The 18,585-nt window shown below is 39.1% G+C and overlaps 1 protein-coding gene across 2 annotated transcripts in view; it reads right to left on the bottom strand.

The window, feature by feature from the left end:
* Positions 1-18,585, bottom strand: part of WIF1 (WNT inhibitory factor 1) — an 86,489-nt gene that overhangs the window by 12,218 nt on the left and 55,686 nt on the right. The window contains exons 4-6 of one of the 2 annotated variants that reach the window (XM_005680217.2): positions 9,932-10,072; positions 8,941-9,036; positions 2,992-3,087 (exon numbers count right to left, since the gene is read on the bottom strand). In XM_005680217.2, the coding sequence (XP_005680274.1) occupies positions 2,992-3,087; positions 8,941-9,036; positions 9,932-10,072 (333 nt within the window). The remainder of the gene's footprint in view (positions 1-2,991; positions 3,088-8,940; positions 9,037-9,931; positions 10,073-18,585) is intronic. The other variant, XM_005680218.3, reaches the window with a different exon arrangement.

Below are 18,585 nucleotides of genomic sequence, written 5' to 3'. Positions count from 1 at the left end.
ATCCTTACACAGGGGCCATGCTAACCTTTTCTGCACTGTTCCAATTTTCTCATGTGTATTGCCAAAGTGAGCAGAGGACAGTTGTTTTTGTGAGCATGTTCTATCTCCCCACTTGCCCCTGTTTCTCCTGGGGATAATAGGAGATGAGAAAATATCAGGATCTGTGTCCACTTGGCCTCTCGCTGGCCACTATCCTTCCTAACATGTAGAATGCAATGAACCTGGGAGTTTAATCAAAAGTCACAGAATGGGACAAACATTACAAATGCGACAAAACTTGAATCTGGCCACACCCTTAATGACTGCATAACACTGGAGCTTCTCTCCATCTCTGTGTGCGATGATTCTTGACTAAGGAAATGAGGCAGAGACTCCAAAGGACTTTCACTGGGGCTGAAGGTTTGCTGGGCCAGTATTTAACCACTCAGCTGTTAACGTTTACAACAGATGTCCCAAGAGCCAATGAAAGTCAATCTTTAGTGTTTCTTTGTAGTGCTAAGGTCTAGTTCTATGCCAGTGATTAAACCATTTTTCAGAAGCTCTATACTCCCTCCTGGATAACAAATGCATCTTTTGGTTGAGATAGTAAAAAAAAAAAAAACATTATTTCTTTTAATGTTCCCAGATCTCCAGTGAGACCAAGTGGAATTTCAACAGACTTTCCAAAAGAATAAGAAAAAATTATCGGAGTCTAACAAGAAGGAAAATCTTTCATCTGAAAGGTAAAATATTACCAATGTAAAGGGAACTGGAATACACATAGATATTTTCCTTCACAGGACCATGCAGTGTTGAGACACCCCGGCATAAAGAAGACATTATAGTTGACAGTCAGTCACTGTGCATGCTACACCAATAGTAAGCCTCACAAACGGTCTTTTAAAATCTGATAAAAACATTTGTTCTTCATCCAAATTTCTGAAGGATTGGCTCTATTGCCTAATAAATTTGAGATAATATGAATTTAATTCTGCTGATTAAATTCTGCCCAATTCTGAAGTAGCAGAAGGGCTGAATGCTAAATTTAGACAAATGAAAAGAAGCTGCACAAGAAAGAATGTTTTACTCACTGGCTATTATTATCAGTGTCATTAGTGATTAATCTTTATGAATATAAAATTTTAAAGTCGTTTTCATTCCAATGCTGCAGTTTTTAAAGACCACTTACAAATAAAAGGTAGAGATGTGAGCATGTGCTCTCAGTTAGCTTAGAAATGGGGGAACCAGGGGTTAACGGCTTAATTTCTATTTACAGTTGGGAAAAGCATGGCCCACAGAGATTGGTTTCTCTACTCAGAGTCACTTGTAGAGGAACCGGGTTCTGAAACAGGTAGCCTGAGTGGCAACATGGTACAGTGGAGGCTGTGAATTTGGGCGAAGCTACTCCAGGTCTATAAACTTTATTTTGCTTATCTGGGACTATGATGAATAATTATTTACATATCTCAAAAGATTGTAGAACTAAAGTCAGGTAATTGTATGAAGGGACTTTGCATATCACAAAATAACAGACAACCATAAATGATTATTCTGACTCAGGCTAAGGGCTCTTTCCTTTAGCTTTTCTTTCATTTTAAAAAAGCTGCTCATTTCAATCTTAATTGGTACTATCTGTATTATCACTAAAGAGACACTTCTCAAAAATAAGCACATCATTTCATTTTGGCCAATCCAATATTTATTTTAGAAAATAGTGCCTTACTCATGCAATCGGCTTCTCTAGTGGCTCAGTGGTAAAGAACTCGGCTGCCAGTGTAGGAGATGTGAGTCAGTCCGTGGGTTGGGAAGATCCCCTGGAGGAGGAAATGGCAACCCACTCTAATATTCTTGCCTGGAGAATCTCATGGACAGAGGAGCCTGGCGGGCTACAGGCCATGGGGTTGCAAAAGAGTCGGACACAACTGAGCAACCAAACAACAACTCACACAATTAGCATTTCTGACTAAAGGATAATTTCATTAAATACATACACTTTAAGGATGTTAATTTTTTCCCATCGTACACTTTACAGATGTTAATTTTTTTCCATAAAAGATGTGAACCAGGCAAAGTAGACAGGTGTCTTGCAAGACTATGAATCACACCATTCTACTCTAGAGCCATGTTTGAATCTACTTTCTGAAAGTAAAATCTGGCTCTGCTACTGCTTCACAGGAAGGAGGGACTCAAGCTCTCAGGGATGTGATCTGTGAGCAGAGAATTAAATGGGTGATCAGTGAACTTCTAGGTCAGGCAGTTTGGAAGAGATTGTTTTAGAAGCTCACCCATAAAACTGATTTGGGACATACGAAAACAGCAATGGGCCAGGAGCAGCTAACTGTCCATGAAACTTCATGCTCCCCTCCCATAAAGGGAGATAGCTGTCCAGCCAAGAATGACATTTCTCCTGCTTGCATCCAGGTAAGTAATGAGGCTAATTCCTACCCATGGAATGTGTGTTGAAAGTTTTTTGGGTCACTTTAGGACTTTTTTTGTTTTTTTAAGCAGTGCCTATTCCAATCTTTGTTTGTTTATTGGCTGGCACCAGAGAGCTCCTAAGCTGTCAGCAGGATCGTCAGTGCCTAACTGCCTTGCCCACTGACCAGGTTCCTGCACTGGAGCATTCTGTGAGTGAATGTAAACTTGTACTGTGTTAAGCGACACTAAAATTTATGGTTAATGTTAAAGCAACCAGTGAAGAGATACACCCTATTTATAAATCTGTTATGAAGAGTGACGATATAGTAAATATACTTCTTTGAATTGAAACAAATATATTACCATATGTAAAACAGATAGCTAGTGGGAAGTTGCTGTATAACACAGGGAGGTCAAACAAGTGTTCTACGATGACCTACAGGGGTGGGAAGGAAATTCGAGGGGAAGGGGACAAATGTGTACTTATGGCTGATTCACCTTGTTGTACAGCAGAAACCAACACAACATTATAAAGCAATTATCCTCCAGTTTAAAAAACAGAAAGTAAAAAGAACCTTGTTCTTAGGAAGTTACCTTTATCGCAATTGACTCCATAGAATCCAGGTGGACAGATGCAGAAACCGGGAGTAACACATAGCCCGCCATTCATGCATCGTGGTGAGCAAAGGACTAATGGGGAGAGAGAATTCTAATTACGGCCAATAGGGTTTTAGAAACAGGACCATTTTGGAAATGTCGATAATATAACAGGTCTACATTTTCAAGCTTTGTGGTTGACTCTAAAGTGGTTGCTCTGTAAAGACAGAAGTTTGCTATATTAAAATTATTTTTGTGCAGTAAATAAGGTTATATTTTTAACCAATTTCATAGAAGAGAATTTTGGAATTGTTCCACTTGAATGGCTGATTAAATTTTCCCAGAATCATTATTTTAAGTAAGATGTGGTCTTCTTAAGAAGTATCTTTTTCTGCCTTAGTTCCTCAATTTTTCAATTTCAATCTATCTTGTGTAAATATCTTTTTCTGCCTTATTTCCTCAGTCTTTCAATTTCAAAATCAGTCCAGATGGAGCTCAGGACAAGATGGTGGAATAGAAGGACCTTGAGATCACTTCCTCTCATGAGAAGACCAAAATCACAACTGCTAAACAATCATTGATTTAAAAAAGTCTGGAACCTACCAAAAAAGATATTCTACATCCAAAGACATAGAGAACAAACCACAACAAGACGGCAGGAGGGGCACACTCTCTACACAATCAAATCCCATATCCCCTGGGTGGGTGACCTGCAAACTGACATCAGTTGCAGAAGCTCTCCCACAGGAGTTAGAGCTCTGAGTCTCACATCAGCCTCCCCAGTCTGGGGATCTGGCATCAGGAGGAGGCTAGACTTGAGCACAGGAGCTCCACTGGACTCCTCCAAGACTCCACTTTTGGAGGGCATACCTGGGTCTTGTGTTACCAAGACTCAGGGCAAAAGTAGTGACTTTACAGGAGCCTGGGCTAGACCTACCTAGTCTTGGAGGGTCTCCAGGAGAGGTGGGGGGAAGTTGTGGCTCACTCTGGGGACAAGGACATTGGTCAGAAGATTCAGGGTATTTTCACTGGCATGAGCTCTCTTGGAGGCCAGGCCAACATTTTGGCACCAAGACCTGAACCCACCCAACAGCCTATAGGCTCCAGTGCCTGTACACCTCAGGCCAAACAGTAAACAGGGTAGGAACACAGCCTACTCATCAGCAGACAGGCTGCCTAAAGACTTCATGAGCCCATAGCCACCTCATCTTGTTCAGTCACTAAGTCATGTCTGACTCTTTGCAACTCCATGGACTGCAGCACAGCTGGCTTCCCTTTCCTTCACAATTGTTTAAACTCATGTCTCCGTCTCAATGATGCCATCCAACCATCTCATCCTCTGTCGCCCCCTTCTCCTCTTGCCCTCAATCTTTCCCAGCATCAGCCACCACTAGAGACCCCCTTGACATGGCCCTCCCCACCAGAGGGCCAACACCCAGCTTCACTCACAAGGCCCCTCCCAACAGGAAGCCTACACAAGCCTCTAGACCAGCCTCACCCAGTGAGGGGCAGATACCAGAGGCAAGAAAATCACAGTCTGAGGACCTAGCCCACCCACAACAGGCCAGGCCCTACCCTGGGACCAACTGGGCCCCGGACCTGCAACTAGCAGGCCAACACAAGCTTTGGGACACCATGGAAACAATCCCACTTACCATCACATCAAAAAGAATAAAATACCTAAGAAGAACCAATCTGAGAGACAAAAGATCTATACTCCAAAAACTGCAAGACACTGACAAAGATTGAAGACGATACAGTCAGATGGAAAGATATACCATTTTTTCAGATCGGAAGAATCAATATTGTTAAAATGATCATACTACCCAAGGAAGTCTACAAATTCACTATTCAGTTCAGTTCAGTCACTCGGTCGTGTCCGACTCTTTGCAACCCCATGAATCGCAACATGCCAGGCCTCCCTGTCCATCACCAACTCCCAGAGTTTACTCAAACTCATGTCCTCCATCGAGTTGGTGATGCCATTCAGCCATCTCATCCTCGGTCATCCCCTTCTCCTCCTGCCCCCAATCCCTCCCAGCATCAGAGTCTTTTCCAATGAGTCAACTCTTCGCATGAGGTGGCCAAAGTATTGGAGTTTCAGCTTTAGCATCAGTCCTTCCAATGAATACCCAGGACTGAGCTCCTTTAGGATGGACTGGTTGGATCTCCTTGCAGTCCAAGGGACTCTCAAGAGTCTTCTCCAACACCACAGTTTAAAAGCATCAATTCTTCGGTGCTCAGCTTTCTTCACAGTCGAACTCTCACATCCATACATGACCACTGGAAAAACCATAGCCTTGACTAGATGGACCTTTGTTGACAAAGTAATGTCTCTGCTTTTGAATGTGCTATCTAGGTTGGTCATAACTTTTCTTCCAAGGAGTAAGCGTCTTTTAATTTCATGGCTGAAATCACCATCTGCAGTGATTTTGGAGACCAAAAAAAAAAAAAAAATACAGTTGGCCACTGTTTCCACTGTTTCCCCATCTATTTCCCATGAAGTGATGGGACCAGATGCCATGATCTTAAGTTTTCTGAATGTTGAGTTTTAAGCCAACTTTTTCACTCTCCTCTTTCACTTTCATCAAGAGGCTTTTTAGTTCCTCTTCACTTTCTGCCATAAGGGTGGTGTCATCTGCATATCTGAGGTGATTGATATTTCTCCCAGCAATCTTGATTCCAGCTTGTGCTTCTTCCAGCCCAGCATTTCTCATGATGTATTCTGCATGTAAGTTAAATAAACAGAGTGACAGTATACAGCCTTGACGTACTCCTTTTCCTATTTGAAATCAGTCTGCTCCGTGTCCAGTTCTAACTGTTGCTTCCTGACCTGCATACAGATTTCTCAAGAGGCAGGTCAGGTGGTCTGGTATTCCCATCTCTTGAAGAATTTTCCACAGTTTATTGTGATCTACACAGTCAAAGGCTTTGGCATAGTCAATAAAGCAGAAATAGTTTTTTTTTTTCTGGAAATCTCTTGCCTTTTCAATAATCCAGTGGATGTTGGCAACGTGATCTCTGGTTCCTCTTCCTTTTCTAAAACCAGCTTGAACATCTGGAAGTTCACGGTTCATGTATTGCTGAAGCCTGGCTCGGAGAATTTTGAGCATTACTTTACTAGCGTGTGAGATGAGTACAGTTGTGCAGTAGTTTGAGCATTCTTTGGCATTGCCTTTCTTTGGGACTGGAATGAAAATGGACGTTTTCCAGTCCTGTGGCTACTGCTGAGTTTTCCAAATTTGCTGGCATATTGAGTGCAGCACTTTCACTGTAATCCCTATCAAATTACAAATGGCATTTTTCACAGAACTAGGACAATTTTTTTTTAATTTGTATGGAAACACAAAAGAACAAAGAAATCCTGAGAAAGAAAAACAGAGCTGGAAGAATCAGACTCCCTGACTTCAGATTATACTACAAGGCTACAATCATCAAAATAGTATGGCACTTGCACAAAACCAGACACAGAGATCAATGGAACATGATAGAAAGTCCGGAAATAAACTTATGCACACCTATGGTCAATTCATCTGTGACAAAGGAGGCAAGTCCATGCAATGGAGAGAAGACGATCTCGTCAATAAGTGGTGCTAGGCAGGAAAAAAGACACAGATGTGTACAACGGACTTTTGGACTCAGAGGGAGAGGGAGAGGGTGGGATGATTTGGGAGAATGGGAATTCTAACATGTATACTGTCATGTAAGAATTGAATCGCCAGTCCATGTCTGACGTAGGGTGCAGCTTGCTTGGGGCTGGTGCATGGGGATGACACAGAGAGATGTTGTGGGGAGGGAGGTGGGAGGGGGGTTCATGTTTGGGAACGCATGTAAGAATTAAAGATGTTAAAATTTAAAAAATAAATAAAAAATTAAAAAAAATTAAAAAAAAAAATAAGTGGTGCTGAGAAAAGTGGACAGCTCCATGTAAAAGATGAAATTAGAACATTGTCTAACACCATACACACACACAAACATAAAAATCAAAATGAATTGAAGACCTAAAGATGAGACCAGATACTATAATACTCTTAAAGGAAAACATAGGCAGAACACTCTTTGATACATACTGCAGCAAGATCTTTTGGGATTCATCCCCTAGAGTAATGGAAATAAAAACAAAACCAAATAGGACCTATTTAAAGTTAAAAGCTTTTGTACAGTAAAGATAACCATAAACAAAATAAGAAGACAAGGTGCAGAATGGCAGAAAATATTTGCAAATGATGTCACCAACAAAGGATTAATTTTTGAAGTGTACAAACAGCTCATACAGTTCAATATCAAAAGAACAAACAACCTAATCAAAAAATGGGCAGAAGTTCTAAATAGATGTTTTTCCAAAGAAGAGATAGAGGACTAACAGGCACATGAAAAGATGCTCAATATCACTAATTATTAGAGAAACGCCAATCTAAGCTACAATGAGATATCACCTCACACTGATCAGACAGGCCATCATCAAAAATTCTACAAATAATAAATGTTGGAGAGGGTGTGGTGAAAGAGGGACCCTCCTACACTGATGGTGGGAATGTAAATTGGTGCAGTCTCTATGGAGAACAGTATGGAGGTTCCCAAAACACTAAATATAGAGTTACCATATGATCCTACAATCCCACTCCTAGGCATATGCAGAGAAAACCAGAATTTGAAAATATACATGCACCCCAGTGTTCATTGTAGCACTATATATAATAGCCAAGACATGGAAGCAACTTAAATGTACATTGACAGATGAATAAAGACATGGTATACATACACACAATGGAATAATGCGCAGGCATAAAAGAATAAAATAATGCCATATGCAGCAAAATGGATGGACTTAGAGATTATCACACTAAGTGAAGTAAGGAAGGGAAAGACAAGTATCATACGGCATGGCTTAGCATATGGAATCTAAAAACATGATACAAATGAACTTATATGCAAAGGAGAAACAGACCTATAGACATAGAGAGCAAGCTTATGGTTACCAAAGGGGAAAGGAGGCCCAGAGAGGGATAAATCTGGAGTTTGGAATTTATGTATTTATACCACTATGTATAGAACAGATAATCAACAAGGACCTCCTGTAGCTTAGGAAACTATACTCAGTATTTTGTAATAACACATAAGGGAAAAGAACCTAAAAAAAGAGGTATATATGTATGAATAACTGAATCATTTTGCTGTACACTTGAAGCTAACAACCTTGTAAATAAAATACTTCAATCCAAAAAAAAAGCATACAAGAAAAATTCTTATTTTTTTGAAGATGAAAAATATTTTGCTTATTCTTGTTAAATAAGTCCAGTATATGTGAGCTTGTGGTTTATATACCTTTATGGTTGAGAGCTGGACACAACCGAAAGACTAAGCATGCATCCAGTCATGTGATTAGTAAACATTTTCATGTTCATCTCTTTTTTTCACATAACTTTTTTAGTAGTAATTTCACCGAAACAGATATATTTAATACACAAATGATCTTCATCCTCCCTTTTTTGCCTAGAGCACCTTCATAACTCAGGTGTAGACTTAATTGTGATTCAAGCTACTTTTCATTGGAGTAGATACTTTCAAATCGGTCACAATACTATTTTTTAAAACCAATTCTAGTGGAGGGAGAAAAATTCAAAACTTTTGTAAGATTATGCCAAAGCAGAGTGTATATAATAGTGAGCCCGGGTGTGGGGATGGAGGAGAGTAAAAGTGGCCACAAAGAATGTAGACACTGCTAGTTTTCTGCGCCTGTCACCACATATTGGATTTAACAGAAAACCACTCCTAGGAGAAACACTTTCCAATAGCTTTCCTGTGGCTTTTTAAGGCTGCATGAACCCATATAATGTGACCAGAAAGATAATTTCAGGGGATGTGCTAAAAATACATGTGGGGCTCCTGTGTGACACCCATTTCGCTAAGAAGCAAGCCAGGGAGCTGGCTGTCTGTGTTCTTTACCTTTTTCACAGTGAGGGCCGTAGAATCCATCAGGACATTCGCAGACCCGTCTTTCATTACAGAAGCCTCCATTTCTGCATCCTCCTGGGCACTCAGCTTCACCAAAGAGAAACAAGCTTTGTATAAACACTTTTCAAAACATATTGAGTGAATTACGGGGAGCATGAAGAGATTAGAGGTCACATTTTCCCCAGCACACTGATTGTAATTTATTGAATACCAATATTTCCACTTCATTCTCTCTACATCACTTGTACTTTCTTAAGTTTTCAGGAAAGTAAGACTTTGCTTCTCTCAATCCTATTTTCAACAGTTAAGGGGCTTGTGGAAGAAGGCAAAGCAAGCTTTATGTTCTTCCTTCATCTCACCTATCAATTTACTGCACTGGACCTTCAATTCACACTGAGACAGAATGATGGATATTGCCCTCCATATTCATTGTCAGAGTGGGTAATGACTTTTTGGTACATCTCTAGGGCACTGAAAGCCTCCAGAGCTAAAATTCTGTGCTGGAAGAGCTTATATCAGAGTAGGGAAGGGGACAGGCCTTCCCATTCCCTGGTTACCCAGGCTGTGGTGGGAGGTGACTTTGCCTGGCAGAGATTGCTGGTGAGATGGCAGCGACCTGTTTTCCATGAAAGTCAGAAGGATCAAGCGTTTGGCAGTGGGTATGGGTAGTGGTAGTTGCTGGTGATGACTGGTGACCTTGCTATGAGGTTGAGGACTCCCAAAGACTATACTGGAAGAGGGAGAGAAAGAGGTGGGAGACAGAGCATTTTGAAGGGTACTGGAGTCCCTAAAATTGTGAGTGGGGTCAAAGTAGAGCAAGTCTATCTTAGTACTATTCCTGGACCCTGCACTTAGCAGCCCCTCCTCCCACTGGTGTAGTTACAATTATACAAAATAATTATCCAGCCAGCTAGGTACTATTTTTTGTTCAAATCACACCTGGAAGTTTTATGTCTTCTCTGGAATCACCATCACTGATTACCTTGTTGACAGGTTTTAAAGAAGATGGCATTTTGAGGTGTCTGCAAGATGGTGTTGCCTTCAGAATTCATGACAATCACGTTCACTTCAAATGCTGCCACTCCATCTTGTTTGCCGAGACATGGGAAACCAACTTGAACAACTAAAGAAAAAGGGAGTATGGAGAAACAGTTTATCTAGTTGATTCCAGTTTTACAGACACCTCAGCAAGAGAGCAAAGAACAAAACAAAAATGTTCACATTCCGTTATTTGACATTCTTGTATCTCCACTAAAGTAAGGGCTATATTTTGATTACGTGGGCATTCTCCCCAGAACATGTACATCATGCGGGGTAGAGAAAGGATTAATGACCCTCATTAATTTGTACCCTACTAATATAAAACTGAGGATATTCTGTTCATAGTCTGAACTTGTATCATCTTGAAAAAAAGATGGTAAAATTTTCTCTGAAAAGTAAAGGTGCAAATAGGTAGCATAGATTAATTAATTAATTAGGAAAAGAAACTGTGTGAGCATCTTTACCAGCCTCCATATAATTCAAAAAGGGCTAAAAATCAACATTCCAGAATCCATTAAATAAAGCTCTATAAGCCACACCCCACTGGTTTATTTTTACTCTCTCTGCTTGAAAGTGACAAATATCTCCTTTGGAAATACACCACAACTCAGACTAGACCCTAGTCATTGGACTGAGTTAATGAAGTTAGTATTTCCTCAGGCTAATTGTCAATATTAAGAAGTGTTCATATCCCAGGGATTTAGAAGAGAGTTCATTGTGGTGAAATAATCTCACAATAGACTTATAACTAATGGTTTAGGTTCCTAAATAGGAGCTACTTCTTTCCAGTGAGACGAACGCTCACTTGGGGTGTCTAGGTGTGACTCAGCAGTGAGTGGGAACTAACAGTGTTGCTGTACAGAGGAGGCGAGGGGGCCACCAACTATGAAGCCCACAAGTCATTAGGTAGAAACGGGCTCAAGCCATTGGGTGAGAGGCTGACTACATAACATTTCTGAAATCCACGGGATTATCATCACATATCCACTGGGGATCTAGCTGATCCACTAGATTCTAGTTCTTCCTTATGAACAGAAGAAACATTACTAAGAGACATACATATAAAATTCTGTTTCATTTGGTTTCCGTATGGCAGGTTATGGTTATTGCCAAGCTTGGGAAAATCATACCACGCCAAGAAAAATTCTTTCCCTGAAGAGTTTTTCTAAACCTCCTCCCTAGGTTTATAAGAAGAAATGAGTTAGAAACTGATCTTCTCTTTTCCATAAGGCACTGCACACCAGCTGGTCATAAAATCTTCTTAACATGCTTGGCAACCGAAAACCTACTCTCAAGGCTTTGGCATTGTCAGTGTTCATTACTGTGCCCTTCTCCAAATAACATGAATTTCTTTCCTGAATCTTGAGATCTGATCATTGCAAATAATCAGTTAAATGGCGGGGGGAGGGGACGGTGGTACAGTTTAACAGAACTAAAAACGAGAGGACAAACCAAGATTGTTTTTGAAGTTCCAAAGTAAAATTGTCACCGTTGAAAATCTTGGTTGAATGAAATCTTACATATGAAAATGTAAGTTTACAAAACACTAAAATCCATTGTAGGGATTTCCATTTCAAAAGGAGGTGAAGGAGCTGATAGGTAATTTCTTTCAATTGTTAACGCTACAATGCATTTTCACTTTGTTCAGATATAAAGTGTTTTTCTCATGACTCTTGCGCAGATGGGTAGGCCAATAATTGCCCTGAGGCATAAAAACATGGAAGAACCTAAAAGATAGAACTTCCAGAATCTTCCTTACCACATCTTTCAGGTTTATCTTTTTCTTGGACCTTATTGAGCCTCTACTTTGCAGCCCACCTAATTCTCTTCAAGGCACTTCAGAGTTTTTTTAGCTTGCAAAATCTTGGTATGGAAGAGAAGATCTTTGTATGCAAACTCATCTTCATTTCTGTTTATCAGCATTGTCAAGTTGCAAAACATATCTTAGATATCAAATATCAAAACATGTCTTATAATATGTATGGGAAATTCAGTTAAGAATAATTACTAGTTTGTCCTTATTTCCAGATGTGCTAAAAGCAAACCATTTACAAATCTAAGTTATGACTACATGTCCACATGCTCCAGTCATCAGGGGGTCTTCTAGACAATTTGGAATGTTCTCATGTAAATGTGTGATTAGTTAACATAGCCTCTAAGTTCAATGTAGGTACCAAGATGCAGAGTTCTCTGGCCCTAAACAATATGAGTGAGTGTCAGTAACTTAGTTGTATCTGACTCTTTGCCATCCCATGGACTATAGCCCACCAGGCTCCTCTGTCCATGGAATTCTCCAGGCAAGAATAGTGGAGTAGGTAGCCATTCTCTTCTGCAGGGGACCTTCCTGACCCAGGGATAGAACCCAGGTCTCCTGCATTGCAGGCAGATTCTTTACCGTCTGAGCCACAATAGTCCCACCTAAACAATATGGCTCTTAGCAAACCCAGGGAAGAAAAATGAGGATATAAAGTCCAAACGGAAAGAAAACATACCATAAGTAACTTCTTTAGAATTTTCAAGATGAATTTTTTCCTTTAAATGGATAAATACAAATTTGAGTCAAAATACAAACAGTTCCCAGGTGGCACTAGTGGTAAAGAGTCTGCCTGCCAACGCAGAAGAAGCAAGAGACTCAGGTTCGATCCCTGGGTCAGGAAGATTCCCTGGAGCAGGATATGGCAGAGTTGGATACAACTGAGCACACACAAAGAGTTCATCCATTCAGCAAATACTTACTGATATTACCATGTGACACCGTTCTAAGTAGTGGGGGTGCTTTAGCAAACAAGACAAAAACCCCAGGCTTTTGTGGCACTGAGGTCTCAATGATTTATTTTGGAGATATTTTGTGACAGTTAGATATTTCAATCATTTAAAATGTCTAGAAAAATAAAGCAAACATTCTCATGTTTAAAGTTATAGACCAGTTAGAGTTCAAAGTAGCTGCAATGTTTGAGTCTGCAATTACTGGATTCTTTGGGTCTCAACTTTTATAACCTAAGTTCAATTTGCCTGTATTTTAACTTCACAACAGATGCATAAATGTCTTCTGAGCATATTGTCTAATGCTTAAAACAGGATCAGGTGGAGAATTGCATTTGCTATGATCCATTGATTCGGATGGATCACGCGGTTTAGTTAAACTTCTCAGGCCTCAGTCTCCTTCTTTAGCCATAAGACCAATAATAATACTACTAAAGTAGTTAAAAACATTTTGTGTGTGTGTGTGTGGAAAGACCTGTCATTTGAAAGGTTAAAACTGTAATGTTACTGTTCACCATCAAACATGTCTTTCATTGTAAAAAGTCATTAAAAAAAAACACACATCTAGCATAGTTCTGCAAAATTATGCCAAATGCAAATAGAGGAAAATAAAGTCTTTTATCTTTTTGAATAGGAAAACCTGAGGCAATCTTGGCAGAAAACTAAAGATGTGACACCTTCATCTTCTGAGTAAATCAACAGAAAAGAATTATTTTACCAATCTAAAATTATGCTCAATGAACATTAATATAATATGAAGTATTTTCTATCTTCATCATGTAAAGTATCTAATAAACTCTAGGTTTAAAATTATGCTTATTTTACTTATATATGTGTAATTTCAACCTGACAAATTCAACTTCCGGTGAAAGATGAACACATGAAAAATCCTCTCACCCTAGGTAAAAATATTTTCCCATATATATTCACCTCTTTTGATATAGGAGGCATGTAAACATAACTGTTATCTTAACCTCAGCACAGAATGATTTGAAAGGAACTAGGAAATAACGATCAGAAGTTAGGAGATACATAGTTTATGAGTTTCAATAAATTCACTTTTAAAGTAAAAGTAGAAATGAAAGATGTATAAATTGTGCTAATTACACTTGCCCACTTTTCAGTTTTGAAATGTGAAATAGAAATTTTATTCCTGTTCTGCAGATTCTACTTGTCCTGTTTTCTGCTTATAAATTTTATCTGTAAGACCATTCAGGTAATAAGAATTATAATTGAACACCTTTTAAAACATATTTCAAAGAATTTTGCTTAGAAAAAAAATCTGACTTTAGTTAGCCTCATTTTCAGGGACTTGTATATAACCTATGCTCAACTCAAAATAGATTTCTTTCAGTTCCCAAACATGTGGTGCATGTCCGCAGTACCTGACTCTGCACACCTATCCTGCTGCCTGGAATGTTTTTTCTCCTCTTTTTTGTCCAGTGTTCTCCCCCTCACCTCTCAAAACCCAAATTAAACAGCACTTGTCCTCTGTAGGTTTCCCTAACACTGCCCTCCCCCATGACATCATTTCACATATACCTCTGTATACAATTGCATTATAATCTAATGATTTGATTATGATTCTGTATCCTTTGCTAGGCTTCCCAGGTGGCTCAGTGGTAAAGAATCCACCTGCCAATGCAGGAGATGCAGGTTTGATCCCTAGATCAGGAAGATCCCCTGGATAAGGAAATGGCAACCCACTCCAGAATTCTTGCCTGGGAAATCCCATGGACAGAGAAGCCTGGTGGGCTACAGTCCATGGGGTCACAAAAGAGTGAGACATGACTGAGCCTCTAAACAACAACAAACAACAAATCCTTTGCTAAGAATGTGATTTTCAAAGGGAAGGACCATATGGTATGTGTTTTTATACCCTTAGCACCTAGTACATTGTCACAAACTAGGCACTGACAGTAACAAAGATATACGTTATGGGAGACACATCCATATAACTTTATACACACAGACACACTTGCACAAATACATGTGCACACCTGCACACATACACAGAAAGAAACAGAAATACCCCTTTGGCAGTGGGAGACGGAGTAAAATATGAACAACGTGCACTCAGAAAAAACACACGCGTAAAGAAAAAGACCTCAAAGGGAGAAACAGCACACGCTCTCTATTTCCAAGGAAAAACAGAAACGTGAAAGTTACCATGTGCTTTTGCAGCAATAAGCCTATGAGTAGAGAGCCACTTTTACCAAAAGCTAGGTGGAAATGAGGCCAGATGTTGTGAATTCCAGTGCCATCTAGGTTGCATAATCAAGACCAGGGTAAATTACAACTCAGAAAAACTCAAGTAGATTGAACATAACTCACATGGCATTCAAGTGCACACTGATGTGCCACCAACTGCACATAAACTAACTCTTCTATAGACGTAAACAACAAACTTATGTTGATTAAATAGCTCTTCTACACTGAGACCGGCACAGTGCTCACACAGCCTCAGCCTTGGTCATGCAAGCCACTGCCTCCCAACAAAGGAAGAAATGAGAAAGGCAGGCTAGGCCAGAGCTCATCCTCAATATCACATGATTATATGCTGCTCCATGAATATAAATCATTCAACACAAGTAGTCATCCATGCTCCATGCTGTGCTGACAGCCATTCATTCCCCCAGCAATATTTACTGAGCATCTACTCTGGGCTTCACTTTCTGGTCAGAACGGGGGTCACTGAGAAGAAGATGGTCCTCCCAGCATTAACACCTATTTGACAGTTCCTACTCATTGGATTCCTGATGGTCTTGGTTGAGAAACATTCCTGCTGCCTTGGTTTCATGGGATGACAGAGACTGAGTGTTCCAACAGGCCAAGCCTTGGCTTGATGGAAAATGTTTTTTGTTATCCAACTCAGGTATTTTACTGAACCATCCAGTTTGTTTCCCATCCTCTTTTTGTTCCCTTCTGACGCCAGAAGGCAGGCACTTCCTAACTGTTAAAGATCAAGAGTTTTCTATTTCATGCAATGCTTAGGCACATAACAGTCTGTAGGAGAAAAGAACACCTTAGCAGCTTGAAGATATTAAATAGGCCAGCAGAGTAACGAATGTTACCTGGATGCTTAGGAGCAAGACACATTGATTTGATTACTATTTAATAATTCAAGTTACCCTCATTGCTCAGGCTGGGGGTACTGAGCTTAATGAGGCAATGAATAACGCCCTGCAATGGACTAAAATTCCCATAAACTTCCTGCACCTGCATTTCTGCAAACAAATCCTACATCTGCTTCCAAAAACCTATGGGGTAGGAGGGGAGGTTATCTGTGTAAAGTGTGTGTGTGTGCACATGCACGCACATGCATGAGTCACCTCATCCCAGGTTTGTTCTTTTTATTTTTATTTATTTATTTATTTATTTTTAGGTTTGTTCTTTTTAGTCTCATCTTGTCTAATGCATCATCTACTTACCCCTCTACATTTGATTTATAAAGATTCTAAATTATTAGTAAATGATGTTTTCTCTAAACGTAACCGATTGAAATATATATTCAAAACCTTACAGTTTCAACATCCCAAGAAGTAGATTTTCAGTAAGCTTTTTTGTTTCCAGCAGACACGAAAAAATTAATAAAGCTGGGAAGATTTTGGAGACAGCATTTGATTAGAAATCCAAAGATACAAGATTAAGTTGAACAGGTGTCACTGTGCAATTAATTTAATTAATGAATTTTCAAAGGGTTAAATGAGTTTGCAGTTCTTTAATAACAGAAAAAGATGAAGGAAAAATTCAAAAATATAAAATGGAAATTGAGAGACATGTTGTATATTTATCGTATTCCTGATCACTTCTTAAAAGATCAAAAAATATCGAGAAAATTTTATAGAAAATTATCTTTGATCAAAAAAGAACATCAACTGACATGGCACAAGACTGAGTAACACCCTATTCTAAGAATTTGGTGGTCATATTAAGAACTTTCTTGTCTCCATGATGCAGCAATATGCAAGAGAACAGGTACAATCACCTGAGCAGAACTGGGGTTTTCCTGTATTTGGAAAGGGATATTCACATCCTTGGGTGAGTGTATCTCCGGAACCCAAGGACTTTTCCTTCATGGGAACTTCCATCTCGATTGGAAGCAAATCCTCCGAGAGGGCCGTGAGTCATAGCAGCAGCATTGTGAGGACCCACGAGAAACTCAGATTCACTCTTCCTGTCTATACTTACGTGGGCACCTATGCCAGAAAATTAGAAAAACTCTGTGCTTATTTAGTCTCAACTCTTACAGTGCTGGGATGCATCAATACAGATACATTTGGAAGTAGTAGATAATCACAACCTGAAAATGGACTCTGTAAGGGTGCCTGATTTCCTGTTTCATCAATTTAAATGAGCTCCTTAGGGAGGAAACCATAGACAAAATGAAAGGGCAACCTATGGACTAGGAGACAATATTCACAAATGATGTGACTGACAAGGGGTTAATCTCCAAAATATGCAAACGGTTCATACAGCTCAATATCAAAAAAATGAACAACCCAATCAGAAAATAGGCAGAAGATTCAAATAGATATTTCTCCAAAGAAGAGATACAGACAGCCAACAGGCACATGAAAAGATACTCAGCATCACTAATTATTAGAGAAGCACAAATCAAAACTATACCACCTCACATTGGTCAGAATGGCCATCATTAAAAAGCCCACAAATAATGAATGCGATCCATCACAAATGAAAAGATAGTTTTGACCACACAGGATTTTAAACCCTCCTCAAAAAAAAATAAAACGTAAATGATAAGTTGAAAAAAACTACAAATACTTTACAGTGAGCTTTGCAAATTAATGAAAAGAACCACAAAAAATGAGCACAACATACAGACATTTTACATTGTCTAACAGATACAAGAAAATAGTCTCCCACCTCAATAGGCATGTAAAAAATCAAATTAAAGGAACATTGAGAAACCACTTTTCACTTTTTAAGCCATCTAAACTGCTAACATGATTAATAACCCATGTTGATGAGACTGCAATAAGTCAGGCTGTCTGCCACACTGCTAGCCAAGGTACCAACGGGTGCAACCTTTGCAGAAAGTAGTTTGGGATTTTGGCAATTTGGTCTAAGAGCCTTTAAAAAAGTTCAAGTTCATATCTTTTGACACGATAATTTTACCTCTAAGAAACTATTTTAACAAAATAATGAGATGAATTTTACGATTCTGCTACACACATTAATACAAGTGTTTTTTGAATGCCTGTTCTATGCAGGGCCTTGTATTGACAGCCGTGGTGTATTGACCATCTATTACTTTAAAAAAGAATGGTTACTGTGCTATTTTTAGTATGCAAACCCTAAAAACAATCTACATAAGATACAATAAGGGAACATAAATTATAGTATGTTCAGAAAATAGAATATTATAAGCACATTAAGAACAACTTTTGGAAAAATCTACAATGACATGGGAAAATGCTTACGTTAAAATATTAAAAGCCAGAAAAACATTATGTAAAAACAATTATTACTACAATTATGTAAAAAAAAAATAGACTCAAGGCAGAAGGAAATATTGGAACATGTTAACATAAGAGATCTCTGTATTTTTCTAAAAGTCATTAAAACTGGGCTCTAGTTTCAGCTTCGCCACTTACTACTAATATATGACTTTGGGAAAGTCAGTTAAACCTCACAAGCCTCGATTTTCTAACTTGTAAAATGGAGATGTAATTCAAGCCTTGATTCTCTCCCAGAACGTGAATTAGATAATGCATGAATTGGTGCTTTGTAAGCTGAAAAGTTCTAAATACCTAACTGCATACCGTATTTTCTAAGCAGAGAAAGATGATTAGATCTGAAAGACTGAAC

Source organism: Capra hircus, chromosome 5 (genome assembly GCF_001704415.2).
Source record: "Capra hircus breed San Clemente chromosome 5, ASM170441v1, whole genome shotgun sequence".
Taxonomy (NCBI): Eukaryota; Metazoa; Chordata; class Mammalia; order Artiodactyla; family Bovidae; genus Capra; species Capra hircus.
Note: the sequence above shows the minus strand (reverse complement) of the source record. Positions and strands in the feature narration are given on the sequence as shown.